Source organism: Narcine bancroftii, chromosome 6, assembly GCF_036971445.1.
Source record: "Narcine bancroftii isolate sNarBan1 chromosome 6, sNarBan1.hap1, whole genome shotgun sequence".
Lineage (NCBI taxonomy): Eukaryota > Metazoa > Chordata > Chondrichthyes > Torpediniformes > Narcinidae > Narcine > Narcine bancroftii.
The window spans coordinates 232867875-232893585 of NC_091474.1; the positions used below are offsets into that span (position 1 = coordinate 232867875).

The following is a 25711-nucleotide window of genomic DNA, read 5'->3' on the forward strand; positions in this document are numbered from 1 at the left end:
CGAACATTCCAGCAGAGAGAACAGGCCCTTCAGTCCACGATGTTGTGCCGATCCATGTAAACCTACTACAAGAGTCTAATCCTTCCCTTCCTCATACGCATAATGTGTGCCTATCTCAACATAATAATCTGCCTAATATTGCTGCTAATTTGTTTTAAATGATCTGTGTATGATGTTCCAGTAATTTTTTCATAATTCTATGGATGCCAAGACAAAATTTAATAATTATATATATTTTTTACATTGTTGCTGCTCTAATCTTGAAAAATAAATATAACTGGGTGCTAGATGAGTTAAGTATTAGCTATATTTCAAGCAAAACCAGAGCATAATTCTGATACTTTATTTTAAGAATGTAAAAGCAATCATCAATTCTGATGACAAGATCCCCAAGCATCTTCATTCGTCTGAAGGTGATAAGGTATAGTAATTTATTTTCAAATTGTGACATTGGTCTTGACTCTAGGACATCATCTTTTGTTTTTCACGTTTGTAATTGTCGGTATTTTAAATGTGCCTGATAATATCATTAACTCATGAACCATCTCAATATAAACAAAAATGTTAACCTCTTTTTCTCTAGATTATCCGTTCCTTAAGGAAAAGAGACATTGCAACGAAAAAGGTATGAAACTACTTGTGAATATTACTGTACAAGTCTTCACTTTATTGCAATCCCTTTTTAATAGCCGTCAAATAAACTTCACACCCTACATTAGCAAAATATTACAAAAGTTGGAAATTGGAATAAAAGCAGAAAATGCTGACGAAACAAAGTAAAAGGGTCGTCGAACTGAAACTTCTCACGTGATGGCAGCCTTGCATTATATAAAACTTCTGTAATTTGTTCAGTTTTCTTCGCTAAATTCCAGAAAGTGTGGAGCCCTGCGTAATTGCTATTCACTTTTTACTCTTGAGCAACCATTTCAAATGGCACTTATACATGGAACATTACAGCACAGTACAGGCCTTCAGTCTTCAATGTTGTACCAACCTTTATACTTCTACCATACAAAAGTACTAAACCCTTCCTACCTCATAACATTTCATTTTTCTTTCATCAATGTGCCTGTTTAAGTGTCTCTTAAATGCCCTCACCACCATCCCTGGTAAGGCATTCCAGGCACTCACACCTCTTCATGTATATATTAAAAAAAACTTTACCCTGATGTCTGCCCTAAACTTTTCTCCCTTTACTTTGTGGAGATAGTCTGTGGTGTTTGCTATTCTTGCCCTGGGAAAAAAAGTACTGGCTGTCCACCTTATCTATGCCTCTCAGTATCTTGTAGATCTCTAAAAAGTCTCATCTCATCCTTCTTTACACCAAAAAGAAAAGCCCCAGCTCTGCTAACCTTGCCTCATAAGGCATATTTTCTAATCCAGGCAACATCCTGGTAAATCTTCTCTGCACCCGCTCCATAGCTTTCACATCCTTCCTGTAATGAGGTGACCTGGTGACATCATTTACCTGGAATGTTGCAACTGAATCTCATGTCCTTGATCAAGATCAGTTTATATATTCTGATTAAAATTTAAAAGCAGAAGCAATGATTATTCCTTCAGGAAGCAAATAATCATTGTCTTGGCAAATATTGGTGAACTGCCTGCTGATCTCGGAGTTGGGTGAACATAGTTGAAATTGTATCTGGAAATACTTACTGAAAAACTCATTCTTCTAACTGATGGGTGTTTTTTCTTCAGTATGATGTTGTAGCACAGACCTGGAGAGATGGTCCATATCTGTTTATTGTTTCCATCAAACCTCTCAATGAGAGAATTAAAAGCAACTGGAATTTAACAGGTGAATTCAAAACTATACAAAAGCTTTATTCATTAAATAAATCTTGACTTTGTATACCAACTGTCTGAATACACTGTGTATGAGGTTCATTCCTTTTCCCAGAAACTTTCTCAATTTATATTTTAAAATGCATTCTTAATCCTTTTAAACACCATTCAAGATCTTCTTCCACACTTTTTTTTTGCTGTGGATTAAAAAGATCCTCAGGTTTGTGGCTTGTCCATAGAACACTGCAGCACAAAAAAATATGCCCTTCAGCCCTTCTGGTCTGTGCTGAACTATTTTTTTGCTAGTCCCACTGACCGACATATTCCTCCATGCCCCTCCCTTCAATGTACCTGTCCAAATTTTTCTTACCAAGTTACCAAGCAAAATTGAGATAAACATTTCTGTTTGCTGCATTCTTGTACTTTTTTATTAAATGGTTAATTCCTCTAACATTTGGATATTGACTACACGTGAATTATGGCAGAGGATTTGATAGTATTATCGTTGGTTGTTAGGCTTGCGCTATGTTTGTATTCCATTTATTTTTTTTTTAGATTGGCAAGTTGCTGAGTTTGTGAGCTTATGTGGTATTGCTATAAAAATCAGGCTTCTCAGACCTGAGTGAGTGTGGCAAGCAAATGTAGCTTCAAAACCAATCATGTTGAATAATCAAAATTAAAAGCGAAAGAAATTACAATGGGTGAATTTGATGTGAAATCACCCCCCCCCCCAAAAAATTAAAGATAGAATATGCCCTGAATAAATGTATCTGATTTCATCAAAAATTGGGGATGGAACATATTTTATGTTCCTGAAGTTGAGGATGAAGTGATGTATGGAGAGTGCAAAAGAGAAGGTCTTTGAATGGAGAGAGGTTGATCATTGTATTTAAAGAATGATCTAATTATGATTGAAAGAGTGCACCAAAGATTTACTGGATTTTTGATTCTCGGCATGGAGAATATGTATGCAGGTTCAGAAGAATTTGAGGTGATCTCATTGTAATGTACAATATTATTAAGGAGCTTGACAAGCTTCATTTTTCTCATGGTTGGAGCATCTAGAACCAGCGTTTGCAGAGTTGAAATAAAGAGTGTGCTATTCAGGCAGAGATATGAAATTTCTACCCTATGGGTGGTGAATCTTTGAAATTCCCTACTTGATGTTTTAACCTTAGTTGCTCTATATCAGGGTGGCCCAACTGTGGCTCACGAGCTATATGTGACTCTTTGATGTGATATGTTGGCTGGCAGCCAGACTGGGGGGGAGGGGAGGGGGAGTCCCAGGACAGTCACAGCCCAGGCTGTGTGACAAGGAGAGGGAAAAGGGAAATGGCTCTGGAGGAACGGCACATAGCAGGGTAAGTTTCTCTTCGTTTGGTTTGGGCCATATCACAGCGGACCGCTGCTGACGTGGAGTGTGTTGAAGGAGGGTTGGTCAAACCTGAGGATCCTCTGCAGGGCAAGGCCAGAAGAGCTCCATTAGGCATGCCTGTCCCAGAGGCAGGGTGTCTGTCCAGGTACTCTGGCAAGGGGAAAGCAAGATGACAGAGATAGGGAGGAGAGGTTGTAGGGAGTCCTCAATGAGGACTTCAGACAGATCCCAAGCCAGGATAGAGATGGAGTGTTGCAGCAGCAGTGAAGGTCCTGTCAGTGGCCACGGGCAAGCCATGGCGCCACCTGATGGAGAGTCAGCACCAGGCAGCATGGAAGTTAGACTGCTCCATACCCTAGCCTCCACTCCCAGCTGCCGCTCCCCAATCCTGTCGGTGACTGGAAAGAGGGGAGCCAAGGGTGGAACAGGGAGGAGGAGAGCTGTGGGCCCCTTAGCCTCGCCCTGGCGCAGGAGGTAGCTTGCATCAGGTCGCTTCCCACATTGTGCACTCCACTGTGGACGCTATAATGGTGCAGAGATTCACAGGGACCTGTGGCAGCAGTATTCCTGAAAAGAACACATCAGAAACAGGAGTAGGAGTTGTCCACCTGGCCCATCAAGCCTGCTCCCACGTTCAGTGAGAACACAGCTGATCGGGCCGTGGATCTGACTCTGTCCTTCACCCATAACCCTTAATTCCACTGCAATGCAAAAATACTGTCTCAAATATATTTAATGAGGCAGCCTCAACTGCTTCCTTGGGCAGAGATATTCACAGAAAATCAGTCAGGATTTTGAAAATATTTATTTTGTTATATGTATACTTTTTAATTATTGAAACTAATGAAAGTAGCAGTTTAAAAACTACATCTGAACAAATATTATTATAAATATGTATTTGTTAATATTTATACAATTTTTTTGTAACAAAATATGCCTGTAAGATTCAAAACATGCATGCAACATTTTTTCATGTCTTTTGGCTCTCAAGTATCTGAAGTTAATCGTATGTGGGCTCTTAAATTAAGCAAGTTTTTTGGTCACCCTTGCTCTATATATTCATGTGTGTCAGATGAGTGGATTTTCAGATTGAGGAAATTGAGGAATGAGAGCAAATGTGACACTGAGAGAGATGCTTCCCCACGATCTTAATATATTGGTGGAGCAGGCACGAGGTGTTGAGTGGCCTTCTGCATCTATTTCTTATGTTCTTATTGGTTAGATTTCATCAAAAGTGGTAACAAATGGTTCTGATTCATTTTTTTGAGACCCGGCCATCAATGAGGAGGGCAAAATTTATTGTTCACTCTTCATTAGTCTTGGTGGAGAGCTACATCCTTGAAACTGGATGTACTCTCACAGTGCAGTTCAAGATTTAGGTTTTGCAATGGCGAAATTAAGCTGAGAGGTGTAAGATGATTTCAAAGTTTAGAGTATGCTTCTGGTCTGGTGATTGGGCGAGTGCTGAAATGTGGAAAGTTGAATAAAATGTGGTTGAGGCATCAATTACCCATGGTGGAGGGCAAGCCATGGGTGGTGGAAATGGACTGGATCAAAAACATTGGCGTGGGAGGTTGTGTTGTCAGAACAAATGTAATAGACACAGAGAAGTTGGGAGCATGAATTAGAGTCCTCAAAGGAAGCAATGAGAGAAAGTATGGACATTAGATGTCAGAATCTCTAAGCCAGAAGATGTCACTGGAATCAACCATCCCGTTCCAATTCCGACCTTTGCCCTCCTGTCATCTTCTGATGAAACCCACTAAAGCATGAGGAACTGCACTTTATTTTCTGGTATGGCGCGTCATTTTGTTTTAACATTAGATCAAATTCATAAGTCTTAGATAATCAGTCATTCCACTCATCTCTTACATTTTCAGCATTTTTTGATCTCATCTCCCAATTTCATTAATTTCAATATCCACCTTCTCTCCATGTTTTTTTTTAAAATTCCCTAGCCTTCACCACTCTTCTTCAGTTAACTTTGTCACCATTTCCTTCCTTCCATTTTTTCTGACCTTTTATAAACCTTCTGATTTGTTCTCTCTACTGCTTCCCATTTCTCTGCAACTTGAAACCTACTTTATCTAACTTTTCCCTTTTTAATGAAATGTTAACCTGGAGCATTGGCTGAGATTCATGTTCAACATCAAAAGGCTTTAAATGGATAATCAGTAAAGGAATTCAACCAGTATTTATCACTCAGCCAACAATTCTTTTTAAAAATAAAATCTGATCATGCTCTTATTTATTTTATAGTATTTTATTGAAACATTAATGAGTACAGGGTGTTACTGACCAATTGCTTAGGAATTGTATAAATTGCTGAAGAATTGACTATTGATGACACAAATGATCACCTTCTGTGTTATTTCTGTCAATTAAGATCAAATTTATTTCATTCCAAAGATTATTTTGGATAACATTTCATGTTTGATTAGTTTTAAGTAATCTTGCATAGAGTTTCATAATCAATTGTGGTATTTTCTACAGTGCTGGTATTGATGCAAGGTTCCCATGGATTCATCTCGGCAACTGAATTTCCACTAATGATTGTAAGTATGAGGCAGCTGTTCTATTGGTAGTTATTGGATGTGCAGATGTTCCACATTTTTGGTTCCTTATCAAACCATTCCAATTTGGAGTTCATCTTGTGTATTATGTATTTGGCATCAATTTTATGAAAAGATCCTACTAATATTTCTTGCACATATAGTTTGGCAAGATTCTTTTTGAACAGGAAATGTTGCCTTTTGTTGCCTTCTGATTTTTAAAAAGCTACCCTATCCTACGGCCACCTGCTAATTTTTGAAATACTATACGCTTTTGTTTTTGTGCTCTCTTCTTCCTTTGTCACCCACAGTTGCTTCACCCTCTCTTTTGAAGAAATTCCTGCCTTTGCTGCTCTACTGTGTTCCCTGCTAGGGTCCACTTCCGAGAACTTTGACCAGCTCTTCAGTCATGTGTCCATAGTTACCTTCACTCAACTGCAATATAGACCCGTCTGATTTTAGCTTCTTAAACTGCAGAGTAAATTCTATTTTATGATCATTGCCTCTTAGTGGTTCTTTTACCTTAAGATCCCTGATGAAATCTGGTTAATTGCACAGCACCAAATTAATGGGAAACTACTCTTAAAAAGCCATCTCATCGGCTTTCTACAAATTCCTTTTCTTGAAATCATGCTGGTTTTCCCAGGTAACTGCATGTGGAAGGCCCCATGACCACTATTACATTGCTTTTCTTGTATAACTACTGTTGTAATTTGTGCCCTAGCTGGCTGCTATTTGGAGACCTATATGTAATTCCCATTAGGGCCATTTTACCTTAGTTTCTCAACTTTACCCGTAAGGATTCTGCTTTCTGTGATCTTGCGTCACTTCTTGCTGCTGAGTATCTGTTTTATTTTTGCCAACAAAGCCACTCCACCTCCTCTGCCCACATGCCTATCTTTTCAATGGTGTGTCCTTGAATGTTTTGCTCCCAGCTGTGTTCCTCTTTCAGCCATGTGTCATTATGCCAACCATTTCATACCTACCAATTTCTAAATGCATTTTAAGCTTACCTACCTTGTTTTGTCTGCTGCGTGCATTTAATTCCAACACCCTCAATACCGTGTTCACCACACTTATCGTATTTGTCTCTGTGTTGCTTGAGTTTAAAATTTTATTTTTAATCCTATTTTAAACTTTGTGTCCTCTCTTGTACTCTGGTGACATCAATAATCATTGCTTGACGCATTTGCCAAAGAACCCCCAGGATCCACAGATATTCGGTATGTTGCTTTCCCCTCAGACTCTTCATGTTTGCACCTTATTAGCCTATCAGATGTTTTCCATCAGTGACATGTTGCCTGCTGTCTTCCAATTCACCAATGCTACATGAACCCTGACACATTCAATTCCATTGCTTGTGAATACAATGAGTTTGAAATCCAAATCTTCCTCCAATTACCCTTGAATCTTTCTTTGGCTTGGCTTCGCGGACGAAGATTTATGGAGGGGGTAAAAAGTCCACGTCAGCTGCAGGCTCGTTTGTGGCTGACCAGTCCGATGCGGGACAGGCAGACACGATTGCAGCGGTTGCAAGGGAAAATTGGTTGGTTGGGGTTGGGTGTTGGGTTTTTCCTCCTTTGCCTTTTGTCAGTGAGGTGGGCTCTGCGGTCTTCTTCAAAGGAGGCTGCTGCCCGCCAAACTGTGAGGCGCCAAGATGCACGGTTTGAGGCGTTATCAGCCCACTGGCGGTGGTCAATGTGGCAGGCACCAAGAGATTTCTTTAGGCAGTCCTTGTACCTTTTCTTTGGTGCACCTCTGTCACGGTGGCCAGTGGAGAGCTCGCCATATAATACGATCTTGGGAAGGCGATGGTCCTCCATTCTGGAGACGTGACCCATCCAGCGCAGCTGGATCTTCAGCAGCGTGGACTCGATGCTGTCGACCTCTGCCATCTCGAGTACCTCGACGTTAGGGGTGTGAGCGCTCCAATGGATGTTGAGGATGGAGCGGAGACAACGCTGGTGGAAGCGTTCTAGGAGCCGTAGGTGGTGCCGGTAGAGGACCCATGATTCGGAGCCGAACAGGAGTGTGGGTATGACAACGGCTCTGTATACGCTTATCTTTGTGAGGTTTTTCAGTTGGTTGTTTTTCCAGACTCTTTTGTGTAGTCTTCCAAAGGCGCTATTTGCCTTGGCGAGTCTGTTGTCTATCTCATTGTCGATCCTTGCATCTGATGAAATGGTGCAGCCAAGATAGGTAAACTGGTTGACCGTTTTGAGTTTTGTGTGCCCGATGGAGATGTGGGGGGGCTGGTAGTCATGGTGGGAGCTGGCTGATGGAGGACCTCAGTTTTCTTCAGGCTGACTTCCAGGCCAAACATTTTGGCAGTTTCCGCAAAGCAGGACGTCAAGCGCTGAAGAGCTGGCTCTGAATGGGCAACTAAAGCGGCATCATCTGCAAAGAGTAGTTCACGGACAAGTTTCTCTTGTGTCTTGGTGTGAGCTTGCAGGCGCCTCAGATTGAAGAGACTGCCATCCGTGCGGTACCGGATGTAAACAGCGTCTTCATTGTTGGATAATGAATAGCATAATATCTGGGTTCATAAATATTTCCTGTCTTATGGTTATTAAGTTCTCCCCATATTTGTTTTGTATTTAGTGTCTCTAATAAGTGTAATCTTGTGTTATTCATCACTTACTCTGATTTTAATTGTTATATATTTCCTCTCCACAGTTTTATATGGTAATGTGCATCTTGTACATTCTTTACGGAGTCTTGTGGCTTTTCTGGTCTGCATGTTACTGGAAAGATTTGTTGAGAATCCAGTTCTGGATAGCTGGGGTAATCTTCCTTGGAATGCTGGAAAAAGCTGTTTTCTATGCAGAATATCAAAACACAAATGTTCGTGGAATATCTGGTATGGTTAATTGTTGATCTGCCTAATAAAAAGTGGTGTTGAATATCATGTAAAGTGTTAGCTGTTAGAACATTGAAAGCATTAAACAAATGAAATAATCATCCAGTAACATTGTCACATTGTGAGGGGAATAAAACTCGAGATCTGATGCAGGCTGGTAAATCTTTTTTAGCCTTAATATTCAACTTAAAAATGATAATAGAAAATTCCATGGCAATTTTTTCATTGCTTGGCATTATTGGACATAACTAAGTTTCTTAGCATTATGCTCTCAGCAATTCTCAGGTGAATTCAAGAAGCTAATTTTACACCAAATTCTCATTTTTTTTCCCCTCTGGAGCATTTTTACCATTTGTATACCATTTTGTCAATGGTGAATGTGTAATAATGAGGAGCTTATTGTCATACACATTGTACAATGTGTCCAAATTCTTGCTGCAACTGAACAGATATTTGTAAAGAAAAACTATAATAATAAACTATTGAATTTAATTAAAAGAGACAATAAATATATAAAATAGTTATATTCACAGTAATCCTCATGTGCAAACAGTTGTTTTGTGATGTATGAGCAGATTGATTAGTGAACCAAGAGCCTGATAACCATTGGAAGGAAACTGTTCTTGGATGTTGATGTGCTGGTTTTCAGGCTTCAGTTAAAGTTTGTTTCCTTGTAACAAAATACAATTAACAAGTTAGTTAAGCAGAACAGCATTTATTACTTTTGTCCAGGATGGGAGTGGCAGAACTCAGCAGTATTCTACTTGATACTGCTTTGTTCTGAGTGCCCACTCAATGTGTGTAATACAAAAATGGACTTGTACACAATTCAGACTGATCAAAGTTTTCTATATTTGGAATTGTATTTCATTTGTTAAGACAGCATTCTTCAGCAGGTAACGGTATCCCATTCAAACATTCTTATCAGCAGATGTTGCAATAATGAATTTACATAATTCAGCCCTTAACAAGGCAGGTTCTAGCTATTTCTTTACATCATTCTCTTTAAAGCATTTTACAGCCACTTCAGCCTAGCACAGACTTGCACCATCTTATTCAAACTCATTAATAATTTGCAACTAATTGTCATGTAAAATAATTCTTTGGATGTTCACTTCATCACTTGTGCACCTTTTGTGCTTCGATATTGGATTTCTAGTGTATACAAAATTTTTGAGAGATTACCCAAGAACTCAATAAGACTTTATAAAATTCTCTAAATTCTAAAATGTCCATTTTCTTGATCAAAATTAGCATTAATTGCAGAATTAACTTGTTTATAATATTTGTGATGATGAGGGAGAATCAGGGTCTCAAGAATTTTGTCACAAGGTCATAAGTTAAGTACCACTCAAATCTTGCTATTGTAAGTAATGTCTGAAATTATTTTTCTTCTTCCTCTTTGTGATAAAGAGCAGGGGTGTCAAACTCAAATTCTCAGAGGGCCAAAATTAAAAACTTGGACTAAGTCGTGGGCCAAACTAAATATTTATTGAAAATTTTCAACAACATCTGCATGTTTTCTCTTCTTTCAACATATGTAATGTTAAACTTTTTCTTATTAAAATAAATGTTTAATAATAGTTTTGGTTAAACTCTTTCCAGAAGAAGCATTAACAAATGAGAAATAAAATATTCAATAAATATCCTTTAAGCTCCTTTTAAATGTTTTTTTTTCACAAGCCAACAAGTCAAAAAAAATAACAACTTGCTTCAATGAAAATCCAATCTTCCAACTATGAACAGTCCAAAGTTAACCAAAGAAAATATGAATCCAAGCTTCGCTTGCTACACTGTGATTTACTCTGATGCACCTGGGTCTAAACCAGATACTTGGCATCTCTTCTTAGATGCAAGTTCATCAAACTCTGGGGTCAGAGTTTGCCTCCCACCTGTCTTGAAAGGTCCTGTTTTCTGTCTTTCGTTTGGCCATTTTTCGTAAGGGGTTTATTACACGTGAGTTTGGCAACAGGTCACAGATGCTAATGTAAGTAAAGAGAGGAGGTGGGGGCGATTAGCGGGCTGACGGGCCGGCGCCCACGCATTTGCAAAGCATTCTGGGATTTGTAGTATTAGCTGTGCATGAGCTATACTGGCGTGGTGGCCAGCGGGCCAGCTCTAATACATATTTGATATGATCTTGCAGGCCAAATATAATTATATCACGGGCCAAATTTGGCCCGCGGGCCTGAGTTTGACATGTGTGAGTTAGAGTGTCCTTGCTTCACTGGTATAACATTATGTTTATGGAATAAAAGCTCTATTTTTCAGAATAAACTATCTTTAAATGTTGCCGATTGAAATTTTACATGGATCATTTAAGAAATGCCTGATTTTTTAATCTTCACAGTGGCAGGTCTCCTGGTCTTTGCAGAACTCATTTCTGCAGTGAAAAGAACATTAGCTCGGCTCCTTGTGATTATTGTAAGCTTGGGATATGGAATTGTTAAGTGAGTATTTCCTCAAAACTTTCCAGTTAGACCGTGGCTGATCTGTATTTATCTCTTTTATACAGAAATCTATTGAGTATAATTTTAAAATGTTCAGTTGTCCCAGCTTTTATAAGTAGACCCATGTGAATGTATAATTAAATTGACAGATTCCTGAAAGTCGCCAACCCAACTCAAATGTAAATTTCCACAGAGTGCAAAGACTGCACTCTCCCAGGATTGAACCACTTGAATAAGAACAGATCTGACTGCACTTCGGTCTAAATATGAGGATCTGTGCATCTGCAAGGACCCCTCGCTATAAATATCCCTCGGTGTGAACAAAGCATGCCTCATTTCCCATGTCAAAAATTATTCCCTTTTTTGTTCTGTAATCTCTAAATTCTGCCATAATCTTTTCATTCCAAACCGCTGTTTCAACGATATTGTTCCATTCCTCCATTATGACATGTAGATCACAGGATCCCAGTTTTGCTGGCCAATGTAATTTGGACTTTCCCCGACATCTCTTCCTCTTTTTAAAGGTCCATCTTTGTGACCAAGTGTTAACTTTTCCAAACTGTACCTTTCATTTGAAACTTTATGGAAATCACCATTGCACAAGGTCAATGGTTATTCTTTCAGGTGGCTGTGTTTTTGTTTCAAGTATTCTTGGCTCTTTCTTGTATTAAGAAAGTTTGTTGTTGTCTTCTGTTCAATGTATGTTTTCAATCACTCCATCCCCACTCCGTTCTGTGTCATTCTTATCATGCTACACAATAATGCATTATATAAATGTGTGTTATTCACTTAATTAATAACTAAGAGGCTGTGGTGATTTGGGGTGCATAAGAAGGAAATAGCTCAGCACATTGGGATCAGTGAAATTGGTTAACCTAGGCAACAATTTCCTTTCTCTGTAGACCATAGTTCATTGTGGATGGAATTTAGGCACCTTAAGTTAAATCTGCAAGGAAGATTTGAACTTAATGACTGCACCCGTTGGAAGTCCAACCTTTCCTGTGTTTATTGCGAAAGATTTGCATTTGGTCATTTTACATGCCCGAGCTCCTATTTTTGAGGGTCCTGGATAAATTCTGATCTCAGAGACTGATGTGTGAACTTATGAAAAATCCATTAATGGAAAAAATAATTATTCCTTAAAATTTTCACTTCATAAGACCCTAAGATATGGGAGCAGAATTAGGCCATTTGGCCCATCAAGTCCGCTGCATCATTCAAATCATGGCTGATGTATTTTTCCTGTTAACCCTCTTTCGATAACCTTTGATACCTGAACAAATTAGGAACTTATCAACCTCCGTTTTCACTATCCCAAATCACTTGAGTTCCACAACCGTGGTAAGTAATTCCACAGATTCACCACCCTCTGGCTTCAGAAATTTTTCATCTGCTCTGCTCCAAAGTTTCGTGCTTTTATTCTAAGGCTGTGCCCTCTGGTCCTAGACTGTCCCTTTCCCAGATATGTCCTCTCCACATAAACTCTATCCGAGGCTTGCAATTTTCAATAGGTTTCATTATTTGATTAAGTTCCCTGACTTGGTTTTCAGATCTTATCAATATTTTTGTACTCTCATCCCTTGTATTGCCATATTTCACTAGAAAGATGACAATATAAGGGGATTAGTGATGGAAGAACAGTCTTTGGTAGAAACAATTTCTGCATCAATGTAGTTGAGTCTGTTTTGTTCAGCTTTGACCAAACCTAGAGTATTACTGATCAGGATTGCTACAGACATTGATAGAGGAGACCGCAGATGCTGAAATCTGAAGCCAAACTCCATCAGTTGGAGGAACACAGTGGGTTTAGCATTAGTGGGAGAAAAAAAATGATCAACATCTCTGGCTGAAACCCTTCATGAAGTCTTTAATTTTAAATTTAAAGATGTAGTACAGAAACAGGTCCTTCCGGCCCAGGAGTGCATGCCCCCCTATGTGATCAATTAACCTGCTAACCCCATACATCTTTGGAAAGTGGGAGGAAATCCATATGTACATGTAGAATGAACAAGCTCCCTACACTGCCAGGTTCAAACTGGGGTTGCTGTCGATGTAATAACATTGTGCTAATTGGTTTCATGACCATGAGGGGTTCCCAGCGTGAAATGTCAACTATTTTTCTCACGTTTATGTTGCTTGATCGATGGAGATTGATAGATGGAATCAAAGGATATGAGCCTGGTGCATTCAAAATCAGCCACAATCCTGCCTGCTCCAGCATTCAATAGGAAGGGCCAATTGGCTCACTGTTCTGATTTAATTTGCTCTAATAACTAAAAATGTTAAAGTAAATAATAAGTAAATGTGTGTTTGAAGTACATATCCTCTATCTGCTTTTTTTTTGTGTGTGTGTGTATACAGGCCTCGGTTGGGCACAGTAATGCACAGAGTGATTGGCTTGGGGGCTCTCTTCCTGATTTTTGCAGCCATTGAAGGAATCTTGAGAATTACAGGGGTAAAGTGAAACAATTTGATTTATAAATCCTAATTTCATAATCTTGCAGTCGAAAGTGAAGCTTTGCCTGAAGAGTTTTTGATTCAATCAAACTTTCTCAGAAATTATATTTATTGTTTACTTGGGTTGAGATTTTTTGTTAATCAAGAAACTATACTGAATGCTAAACAATGTAGTTAGATCAGCAGACCACATCAGAATCAGAACTTATTGTCATGAACATGTCATGAAATGTGTAGTTTTGTAGCAGCAAACATTTACATAAAGCACCTTTTTGAATGAGTTAAAAAAAAGACAGAGAGTGTCTGTGGTTCATCGTTCATTGAGGAATCGATGGCAGAGAAGTAGCTGTCTTTATGCCAGCATCGGTGTTAGAACAAATGTTAGTGGGGGGCATTAGCGTGCTGGGGGGGGGTGGGGGGGGGCACTGTGCATTGCTCCTGAACTCCCTCAGTGGTCGGGAGGGAATGCTGTGATGCTGTCATCCTCCCCTCTGATGTAGGTGCCGAAAGCGCTACTTTTATGAGGTTACGAGGTCAAGCATCATTAGCTGCTAGTGACGCTTGACGCCTGTTTGTGACGGGGGTGGGGCAGTTCTGACGGCAAGCAATGGCCGTGACTGTATGGGAGGCACAGCACTTCACTTGGGGGAGGGGATTCCCACAGATGGCCCCCCCGCCCCCTTAGCACCAACCCTGCCTTGACTTGCTGAGTGCCCTTCATTGGGCTCCTACACCTTTTTTCCGATGGTAGCAGAGTGAAGAGGGCATGGCCTGGGTGGTGGTGATCCTAGAGGATAGAGGCTGCTTTCTTAAGCCACCATTTCTTGTAGATGTCCTCGATGAAGTTAAAAACTGGTGCCTGTGGCTGAGTTATCAACCCTCTGGAGTATTTTCTTGTTCTGACCATTGTTGCCTCTGTACCAGACAGGGAAGCAACCAGCCAGAATACTCACCATGTAGAAGTTTTTGAGTGTTTGGTGATGTACCTAATCTTCCTGAATTCCTCACAAAGTATAGCCATTGGCAAGTCTTCTTCATGATTGCAGTGAAGGCTTCAGGGCAGATCTTAGGAGATGTTGACACTCAAAGAATTTGAAGTTCTTGGCCCTCTCCACTGCTAACCCCCTCAATGAGGACCAGTTCATGTTCTCCTGATTTTCTCATGAAGCCCACAATCATCTCCTTGGTTTTGCTAATGTTGAGTGCAAGGTTGTTGTGTCATAACTCAACCAGCAGATCTATCTCCCTCCTGTGCACTTCCTCATTGCCATCTGTGATTCTGCCCACAAACTGTGGTGTCATCAGCGAGTTTGTAGATAGCATCCTCGAGCCATGCCTGTGCTGATCATCAGTGAGGAGGAGATGTTGTTTCCAATTCGTACTGACTGGCCTTCTGATGAAGAAGTCAAGAATCCAGTTGCAGAGGCCCAGAGTTTGGAGCTTGTTGACCAGCCCTGAGGGAAATAATGGTGTTGAAGCCTGAGCTGTCGTTGATGAGCAGCAGCCATATGTATGAGTTTTTGTTTCCAAGGTGATCCAGAGATGAGTGATGAACCAGTGATTTCGCCTGCTGTGGAGTGATTGTGACATTAGGCAAATTGCAGTGGGTCCAGTCCTTTACGTGTTAATTCTGGCTACGACCAACCTCTCAAAGCATTTAATCCCAGTAGATGTGAGTGCTACTGGACAATGGTCATTGAGGCAGCTCACTCTGCTCTCCTTTGGCACTAGTATGATTGATGCCACATGTCAGGGATCAAGTGCTAAGTAGACCAGTCATTCCACATCTTTTGTTCTTCTTTGTCTTCATGACAACCAAGGACATGTTAATGGCCTCAGGTTTGGAAAAGGGTCATCAGAACTGCATCACAGCAAAAGAGGATGACTAAGTATGGAATTTACATTTTGAAATGGCCTCTGAGGTATTGAAAGATGTTAAATAGAATGGAAAATTTGGATTGAATTAGTTTGAGAGCATTTACATTTGAATTATCATATAAATTTAGGAAAGATATTAATAAGATGTCATGAATTATGTCAAACAGGTATGGGTGAGAAAAGTATAATTTTAACTATAATTTTAACATGATATGAATCTTGGTTTTGTTAAAATGGAACTGAGCTGATGGTCTTTCTCAGACTTCACTTTTTGATGGGGTACATGTCATCAGGATTTAACTGATCCTGGTTCACTACATGAATCCATGGTTCACTACGTGCCATGCCACAGCTCTTTGTGACAATATTTTGCCTCTCTTGTGGAAGAAGGAAATACCTGTCATTGAAGTTTTTATACAAGTATAAGTGCTGGCTATCTGTTGATTACTGGGTTGGAAGGGTTACATTTTTTATTTCCATGCATTATTTCCAGAAGTTTAATTCCCAATGCTCCATGTTCTAATTTAAAATCTTATTTTGGTTTACAAAGAATAGTTGTCCATCATGTTATTTTGTTCATCCCAGTGAAAACCATTCTCTGAAAATTTAATATTTTCTTTTTCTAACACTGCAGGATCAAAGGAATGTTCCTGTCTTGGTGGCTGATATATTATTAGCGTTAATCGATTCCTGTTTTGTGTGGTTCATATCCTTCTCAAGTTCTCTCAAAAAAATGCCAATCTACATCTCCAGTATATGAGATTGTAGATCAAACTTCCATGTTCAGTAACTGTAAATAGACATTTTCAGATTCTTGGACAACACAAAGGTATTATTATTTGTAAAAGCTGCAGCTGACGTGGACTTTTTACCCCCTCCATAAATCTTCGTCCGCGAAGCCAAGCCAAAGAGAAGATTTAATCTTCAGTTTGTGCAACCCCTGAACTTCCTGCACATGTCTCTCTTTGCTGCTATTTATTGGATTTTCTTTCAGTCAGATATTCTAATGGAGAATCTGATTTGTCAATCCATCAGTTTGCATGTTGTGTCTGCTGCTGTATTCCTTAAATTGTTTGATTTCTTTCTCTAACTGAACTTGTTTAACATTTTAACATTCTAGGAAAAGAAATATGAACTCAAGCTTTTGACCAATATCTCCTTGGCTTTGCTTGATTCAGGCTTGTGTTGGTGGATATCCTTTATAAAATGCAGCTTCCAGCCTAATGTCACATTCACTGCGCTTCACTGGACCAAAACAGCATCTGACTGTTCACTACTAATTAAATTGATTGTAAAGTAGAAGCTATTTTAGATGTATGATATAATAGAAATATAACTTTGTTTTTATTTCTGGCAACCAATAATTCTGAAAAGTAGGATAGGAAATAAGTGCATGAGAAGCAGAATTATCTTCAACAAACACAACCAGATGGAATGCTTTCTCACAAGTTGTATTTTGCCGTAAATGTTTGCACAAGTAATGCTAAATTCTGAATATTGATTTGGTTATCAAAATGTTAGTAACAAGAGTCCAAACATTTAATATAAATTGTACATTATCCATTTGTCACAATGTACCTGGAGACAAAATTTATGAGTGAACTTCAGTAACGTTGCCATATAATAGAAGTGTTTGCTCGCCAAGAAATGGAGAGAACTCGTAGTTTGAAATTTAATGTCAGTTTGTAATTGCTGATTAATTAAATTAGTATTTCACACAAGCCATTTACAGCCAAGTTCTAATCTCTCAATCGAGACAGGGCAGAATCAAACGTGCTGCAGCATTAGGGATGTTTCTAAATGAATTCCTTTCATCAATATGTGTATCAGCCACAGGTTGCTCTTCTTTCCCCTAAGTATATAACTTTTTTTAAAATGCCTTGATCTTCATTTTATATGAAGAGATGTTGTGTCCTTGCAACCATGTCCTCCTTCCTGGAGAGTCTGACGATTTAAAATGACTTGCTACTACTCTGGTTCTCAAGTAACTGATGAGGCCACCACAAATGGGCCAGAAAGAATCTAATGTTACAGGCTGGGCAGTTTGCGAGGTGATGTGCTCCTTTAGCTCTTTCTAAAAGGCTTCTCTGATCTCTCTATGCATTGATTCCCAGAGGTCAGTGAAATTGTTATTTTTCAAGATGACCTGGTAATATCTTTCCAAAGACGGAATTTTAAATTGTGTTTGCTCTGGGAGTCTACTGAAATGATCTAGCCTGCCCAATGGAGCCAGCTGAGTCCAATTAGTGCCTTCCTGCTAGGGATATTTGCCTGACAGAGAGAGCTAATATTGATTTGTCGACCTTTCCAGTGAATTCAGAAGATTTTGCAGAGACAGAATTGGTGATATCTTTCCCGTGTCTTGAGGTACCTGTTGCAAATATTCCAGGGCTTGGCTTAACGTGGGACAGTGGTCACCGTTGCCTGGTTTGTATAAAGTTTAAATCTTTGATTTCCAAACACCCTCTTCCTCAGTTGACCAAAGACAATGCTGGACCATTTAGAGCTGAAGTCGATTTTGTGATCCATGTCTGTCTTTGCTGAGATGTGACCTCCAAGATGTGGGGAGTGTTAGGTCTGCTTTGTTCATGAATGAGTGAGTCAAACACCAGACTGAGTCGAAATCAAGGTTCTTTGTTCTTTATTGCCGGATTGTAACACTTGCAACTAACAATGTTAGTTGGAGAAGGCGCATTCTGCCGTTATCAGCAAGTGGTGTTTTTTTTTATACCTCAGGATACGTACTTAGTAAATTATCATACCATGACATTGTCCAATGAATAAACTGTTGCTATCCTTCTCTGTTAGTCTGCTCACATCATTCTTGTTAGTGCAAAGGTTATCTTGAGTGTACAAGGTCACATCTGCATTCTGTTACTCCTTAGTACTGGGTGACTCCTTCTCCGGTCCCATCTCATGATGTTTTTACCTTACAGGAGTCATCTATGTTTTGTAGGTCAAGATGTTTGATCAGAACTGGAAAAAATGACAGTATTAAATTGCAGAGAGGATGAAGGATTAATTGACCAGCTGGAATGTTTGTGGTCGGATAGAAGCCAAGCGTGTCCAAGTGATGCCATGCCATTCACTTAATAGATAATGAGGGGAGTTGACGAAAAAGAAAAAAATGTTCTGTAAAATTGCTAGAAATCTGAAACAATAAAGAATATCCAGCTGATTGGGAAGCATCCTTGGAGAGAAGGAAAATTTGATTTAACATGGAAGTGGATAATATTACATCAGAACTAGTCAATAGTGCTCTGGCATTATTGCCTTTAGTTCTGAGTTCCAAAGGCTGCAAGGTGTTTCAGTGGAAGTTGAGGTCCAGTTCCTTGAGCTTCTGTTGGGCCTAGTTGGAATAGTGCAAGAGGCCAAAGATTGGGATCAGGGTGAGAATTAGTGACCATTAAATTGGGCAACTTTGGCTCTCATTGTTCATTAACTTCTGTGGCCTCCATGAAGTACATGGACAAACGATTGGTGGCGTAGGGTTTGGTTCAGTGAATAGTGTTAGAAGAAATTTAATTGTTTTCATGACTCAACGTTTCAAAGATGCATAGACATTATAATCTTTTTAAATCTCTTCTAATTTGATTATTGAAGATATTCTCCTTAGCTTTTGTTACATATTTGTCAGCTTGGCTCAAACAGTTAAAACATTGAAATTAAGGAAAAATACGGTGAAACTTTCACTATACAGACATTTTACCAACACTTTAATTTTGGCAATAATAGGTAAGTTACTTTCAGTACATACAAATTATTCAAATGAATTAGGCAGTATAGCTTCTTTTGTATATTAATTCAGCTATCTTCTGCTCCTAGCATCAGTTGTGTTCATGGTATGGACAACGAAGAAGTTCAGGTTGACAGCTTGTCAGTCAGTAAGTTAATAAAATATTTCATTATGAAACTTTATGCCATGGACTGTCAGTCTTTTAAAATGCTACATTAAATGAAAAGCATTGTTTAATTAAATACAATTTTAAAATGTGGTAGATTGCAAAGATGAGTGTGATCGAACTGCTCTTAATGATTTGCAATGAGGGATGATGGGCCTTAACTTAGTGAATGCTAATTTGATGTAATGCACCACTGCTAAATACCATTATGTTAAATAGAATCAGAATTTGATAATCATTGGATTCTCAAAATAGGTGGGGTTTTTCTTCTCCCCACCCCCGCCCCAGCATTTGAGCTTCTCTCCTTGAGAGTTGGCAGAGTGGGGGGGGAACTGTCAGACAGGTAATTCATCACAACTTCCCAATGAAGCTGAATTCTTTAAAATTAATTGGAAGTTTATCATAAAATTTGGTTGTTTTTCGTGTTCTGCAGGTTCTCGAGGAGTAATTTTAATTGTTTGTTGACATAGAGCAGTACAGCACGGTCTGGGCGCTTTGGCTTACGAGATTGTGCCAATCTGTGTAACCCCACTCCAAATCAATCTGACCCACCTCCCTCACAGCCCATAACTCTTCATTTTTGTTGCATCAATCTCTCTTTTAAATGTCCCCATTGTATCAACCTCTAACCATGACAATTACAGATTGTCTAATTTTGTAATTGCTAATATTCATGCCAACAATCTACTCATCCAAGCTGGAGTTTTGAAATAGGTGAATGTAGCAGTGGCATGATTAGTGTAGCGTTTAGCACAATGCTGTTACAGCACCAGCGATTGGGACAGGGGTTTGAATCCCGCGCTGTCTATAAGGAGTTTGTACATTCTCCCTATGTCTGTGTGGGTTTTCCCCAGGCTCTCCTGTTTCTTCCCACCATTCAAAACATATCAAGGGTTGGAGGTTAATTGGGCAGCAAGGGCTGAAGGGCCAAAATGGCCTGTTTCTGTGCTATATGTCTAAAGTAAATTAGCTTGGTGATGTTGACTTGGTTGAGATCAGCACAATGCGTTCATATTGGATTTGAATTTGAGACCTAGATTTCAGGCATTCAGTTACTTGCATTTGGAGTGGAATTAGTGAAAGTTTATAATGGATTGCCATCATGGTGTAAATAAAGAGAGACAAAGGTATTAGTTTAGATTTCAAAAGGGTGGTCCAAGTATTGTTTAGGAGTATAAACTATGTATTGGATCATAAATATTTCACAGTCTATACTTGCTGTGGCAGCATTTAAAATTTCCACTATGGTAGAGATGCACTCTTTTTTTTTTAAAAAAATTGGCTAGCAGATCTCTGTACTTTGAGCATGTCTTCTATAAATTTCTTCCTTGTACATTTTGGTCAGACAATAAGAAGTTGGAGCGACTCAGCAGGTCAGACAACATTGATAGAGAGAAATGTGCAGCCAATGCTTTCTGTTAGGTCCCTTTCTCGAGGCCAGGATGGGAAGGACAAACAAGCATAAAAGGGGTTGGGATGGGTGAGAGAGCCAAGAGTTAATGGGACACTGGGCAAATAAATATTGGAGAGGTGGAAAGGAATCAACAGAGAGGGGAGGGTGGGTTAGAGTTGAGAGAAAGGGGAGTTCAGGAGTGGATAAGGGACAGATGGAAAGTGGAACTGTGTGGGGATTACCCTGAAATTGGAGAATTCAAAATTCATGCTGTTGGCATTTTGGGCTATTTGGGCAAGATATGATCTGTTGTTCCTCAAATTTACATTTGGCCTCACCCTAGTAATGGATGAGGCTGAAGACAGAGGTCATTGTGGGAATTGAGAAAGGATTTGAAATAGTAGCCCACAGGGAGTTCCCCTGCAATCTGACGTTTGCTCAGGCTTCCAGCACGTGCACTTTCTCTTGAACACCTTGGTTATGGATTGGATCCACTTCTATCTGCATTTTAAACTTGACAGGATTGGATGGAACTATGGGTTGATGATGCTTTCTGGAGACTGCTCTTCTCTGTCATTCTCTTAGTTATAATGTTCCTCTGGAGACCATCAGCAAATAATCAAAGGTAAGCCTTACACATATTTTTCTGAAATATTTATTTCCCCTATCAGGTGCCTTCCTTTTGCCCAGTTGTTATTTTATTATTGCAGCAGTTCTTAGAATAGAGAATGTAACACACAGAAGTGGAAGTAGACCTTTTGGCGCCACTAATTTGCTTTATCGTTCAAGACCAGTTAACTTCAACTCAGCATCATTTTCTTTCTTTATCTCTATATCATCTTTAATATTCAGTAATCTTTTGATGCCCATTTTTAATGAGCGCATGACTGAGTTTCCACAGCCCTCGGGAATCAAAAAGGTTTCTCAACCCACTGAGTGTATGAATCCTCACTTCATTCCTCAGTGGTCTACTTGGTTCTAGATTTATTTTCCACTGTTCACCCAATCAAGATTCCTCAAAGTTTTATGCATTTCAATGAGGTCTCATCTCTCTTCCAAACTCAGAAAATAGAGCCAACTTGATCTCTTCCACGTCAGAGCCATCATACCAAGAACACAAGTTTTTAAATTCTTCACAGAAGTTTTTCCACAGGAAGTAAACCTCCAGTTCTTATTTAAACCTCCAATTGGAAAGAACGTGGGGAAATTTGAATGGTGCTACGCTGTTCCCTGATTTTAGCTTTGGAGAGCAAGGCACATAGAATTTCTCTTTTTAATGAAATACAGTAAAATCTCCATTACCTGACACCTGTAAGGATCACGGATGTCAGATGTGTGAAATTTCCGGTTGACTGAGACTCACTCTAACAGTCGGGCATGTGAATTTTTTGCTTTTCCGTGGATTTCCGCATTTTCAAAATCCACCTCTGCGTTTTATCAGTGCCCTCCCGGCCTGTTCCAACTCCCTCTGATCGTTCTGTGCAGTGCTGCAATGTTGCACTGCCGATATTGGCTGCCGCATTTCCTGCAGTAGCAGCGCATCCCCTCCGGTCCCCTTTGCAATCCCCTTCGGTCGCAAAGCTTTTCTAACCTGTTGCAGTGCCATGCCATTTATGCCAGCGGCGCTCCATTGTGTTTTTACCCATATCTTGAAAACCATGTGTGAAGAAATGATTTGGAAAGCCTAATTGCTTTTAAGGTTAGCTGAAGAAGATCCCCGGGTAATAGATGAACATCAGTGCAAAGACCTGGTTACGGATTGGGCAGGGCCTGGTGATTGAGGACATGTTGGGCAAGAGGCTCTTCTTGGGGATTGGGTGCAGATTGGACAGAGATGCTACCTGGTGATTAGTGATTGAGGACAAGTTGGGCAGGGCTGTTGCCTGGGGATTCGGTGCAGGGTAGTAGTTATTACCTGGGGATTGGTTGCAAGTTGGGGAAGGACACTGCTTGGCTTGCTAGGGCTAGTTAAGGGCAAATACTGCTTAGGGTCAGGAGAACCAGACACTCTGGTTTGAGCATAGGTCAAGCAGGTACTGCCTGGTCATGTGGAAGGAGCTTGGAGTCTGGGTACAGATGTTAGTGTCTGATATACTGTGCTCATTGTTTAAAAAAAAAGCACAATTTTGATTTTGTTTAAAATGACTAATTTTTTAGTGGCTTGAAACTGGTAATTTTGTGAGTACCTTTTCAAATATTTTCCAAATGAGGACGCTGCTCTCCAGTCCCCCCGCAAGGGGTGCTGCGCCCACTTGACCCCTGCTGTACGCCTCGCACAAGCACTCTGCTCTTTTCCTTTTTTTTGACCTCACTCGCATGCCTGAACAATGCCTAACCTAAACACCTGCATTAAAAATACACCATCTCAAAGACAAAAGACTGTAAAGCAATTTGGAAAAAATCAGCATTGTTGTCTTTAATTATGAAAAGTTCACTTTAATAAAGTTGTTCCCAAAGCAAAATTCAAATTTGAACCTTGGTTTGCTGGCACTATCTGCCGCACTAGCCATGCTGCTTTCATAATTAAACCCCTCTCCTAAATTTACAGATATAACAGTTTAATACTAATAAAAATAAAGACTTACTAGGCAGGAATAGGGATACACTTTAGGACAGTTCCCCCAGCAGTCAGTCCCTCAGCACAGCCTGACTCATCTCCACGCAAGTATCCCAGTCAGGCCCTCTGCGCAACCAGACTCGCCTCCAGGCAAGTGCCCCAGTCAGGCCCTCGGCGCACCTTCCTTGTGCTGATAACCCAGCTCACTTTCACGCCAGTAGCAACAGTGGAAAAAAAAATGTGTGTGTATTGGGGGCATTGCCCATTTGGCACAGCAAGCCCGTGCAAGTCCAACGAAGTCTCTGTGTTCCCCCGCTGGGTCTATCTGCAAAGTCATATTTATTTGAAATTATTTATATCCTTCTTTCTTGGTTGCTGGTTGTATTAAGTTTCCAGTTGATTGAATGTCGGATAATAGAGATTTTACTGCAATGAATCATTTGGTGTAAAGTTGCAAACTTTCACTTCTGTCATACGAGCTTCAGTTGTAATGCCCCATAGAAGTGAAAACATGTACTCCTCCCCACACTGTGACTTGGTAACATTGAGACTACTGGCAGAAATGTTAACATTCGCCAGCATGAGTCACTATTTGTGGAGGATCAAGCATATTTTTTATATCAAGATTGTCAATGTGTATTTTCTGATTTTGTGTTTTCCTATGTTCCATAACTTCAGATATGCATTTACTCCTCTTATTGATGACCCAGATGATGAAGTAAATGAATTGATTGGAGAAAACTTTGGTAAGTGTTTTTCCTCTATTCAGAAATATTTTGCTTTTCGTCACTTGGTGAGTGTGAATGACTGTTCAGTTATTGCCCGTTATGATCTTCATATGGCACAATTCCATATAATATCACAAAAATATTAGCCAAGGTTCTTCTCACAAGTGTGCCAGTAAAACATTGTACAAAAATAAACTGTGTCCATGTGTATTTTTAGAAAAATGTCCAAGTGGCCCTTTTTCCCCAACTGTCATAAACCGACTTGTTCACAAATAGTTGCAATCCATATGGATTGTTCACCAACCCATGTTTTGTGTGTGCTGTTTAGCTGATGGAATAAAGATGAGAACATCCAAAATGGTGGTCAATGGATTAGAAGAACCATCTTCCAATTTGGTGAGTATTTTTATTCATTAATTCATTTTCATAAAGCAGTATTCTCTTATGAGGGTCAGCTGATGGGTTTTTGTAACATTCATTCAGTTGGGGAAGGATCACAATCTGTATAAGGCTGCAATGAAAAGATCAATTAGTACCAAGCAAAGGCAATTAGTGCCAAGCAATGGTGGTATTCATTCAGGAGCCTGATGACTGGGAATGAAACCGTATTTAAGCATGCTGATCTCCACTTCTGTCATTTCACATTGTGGACTTGATACTTCTAGGAATGAATCAAATATTGAACGTGGGCAGTTTTGAATGTTTTTAAATGCCTATAACCAGAGCGGTACATATCTCCCTTTCAAGTGCCCTAATTCTGCAACTCTCCCCTTTTGTGCCCTCCTTCCGATGTTCAGCTAAGTTCTGTAATTTTATATTCCTAAATTGACCTGTTTCTTCAATTCTTTGCTCAATTAAGTATTCTTTAAAACTTTGGTTTTGTTTATTGTCTGATCTGCACTCCTCTAACACAGCTGGAGCATTTTAAATGTGCTTTATGGGCTAAAGGAATGATAATTTTATTTCCTTTCAATTTCCTCATTAATTGTTCTTCTCAATCCACGTGTAGCTTAAGGTTTTAGCATACAATCTTCAGAACTCACTATTCAAATTCATTCCACTTGTTTATTGGAGACTTTAACTTATTTTTTTAAAAGTAGGTAGTGACTCCCCAGGATAATCCTGATGATGAATTGTTTTGCCCTGATGAGCAATTGGGTAAAGTGGGACCTTACAGTGCTGATGTTTAAAAGTAGGCCACCACTTGGAGAGCGGATAAAAAAACTTAAAACTTACCTTTCAGACAGCAGCCCTAAAAAGGCTGCTCCAGAGTCGCATTCATAGCGAGAGGTGCCTTGCAGCGCCCTCCAGAGCCAATGAAGGTGGGGTGACTGGTGCCGTAGCGCCACCTGTCATAAATACCCATAATTCCCCACGCAGCTAAAACTGCTGTGTGTTTCCCAGAACAGTTCCATTTGTGTGGAGGATTAAGGGTAGGTAGGACTGCCATTGCTCTGCCCCGTTTTGAGCCAAAGAGAGCGGCCCCAAAGGCAAAAGCGCCCCAGTGAGGCTGTCACAGCCTGCTCCGGCCGGCACCTGCCCAACGCCCCTCCCTTGAGGGGTGAGTGGGGAGATGGGTCATGGGCTGATGGTGTCATCAACCCGCCCCTAACCAGCTGCTTGCAGTGGCTGTACATTCAGGTCAAGCGGCAGAGAGCAGCTCTCTGCTGATTATCCTTTCCCAAGAAGGGTTGCAATCAGTGCCTTGGGGCTGGTCACGGTGCATTCAGAGAGATAATTCTTTAGACGCAGGGGCAGAGAACCTCTGCCT

General features: G+C 40.0%; 1 protein-coding gene across 3 annotated transcripts in view; it reads left to right on the forward strand.

The window, feature by feature from the left end:
* The window catches only part of tmem87b (transmembrane protein 87B), a 55036-nt gene that overhangs the window by 15993 nt on the left and 13332 nt on the right, over nt 1-25711 (forward strand). For 2 of the 3 annotated variants that reach the window (XM_069887684.1, XM_069887686.1), the window contains 13 exons: nt 353-421; nt 584-625; nt 1702-1801; nt 5657-5718; nt 8392-8575; nt 10926-11025; nt 13387-13480; nt 15995-16065; nt 18986-19095; nt 19186-19244; nt 21177-21280; nt 23891-23958; nt 24269-24336. In XM_069887684.1, coding sequence (XP_069743785.1) covers nt 353-421; nt 584-625; nt 1702-1801; nt 5657-5718; nt 8392-8575; nt 10926-11025; nt 13387-13480; nt 15995-16065; nt 18986-19095; nt 19186-19244; nt 21177-21280; nt 23891-23958; nt 24269-24336 — 1131 coding nt within the window. Of the gene's footprint in view, nt 1-352; nt 422-583; nt 626-1701; nt 1802-5656; nt 5719-8391; nt 8576-10925; nt 11026-13386; nt 13481-15994; nt 16066-16480; nt 16553-18985; nt 19096-19185; nt 19245-21176; nt 21281-23890; nt 23959-24268; nt 24337-25711 lie in introns of all 3 variants that reach the window. The other variant, XM_069887685.1, reaches the window with a different exon arrangement.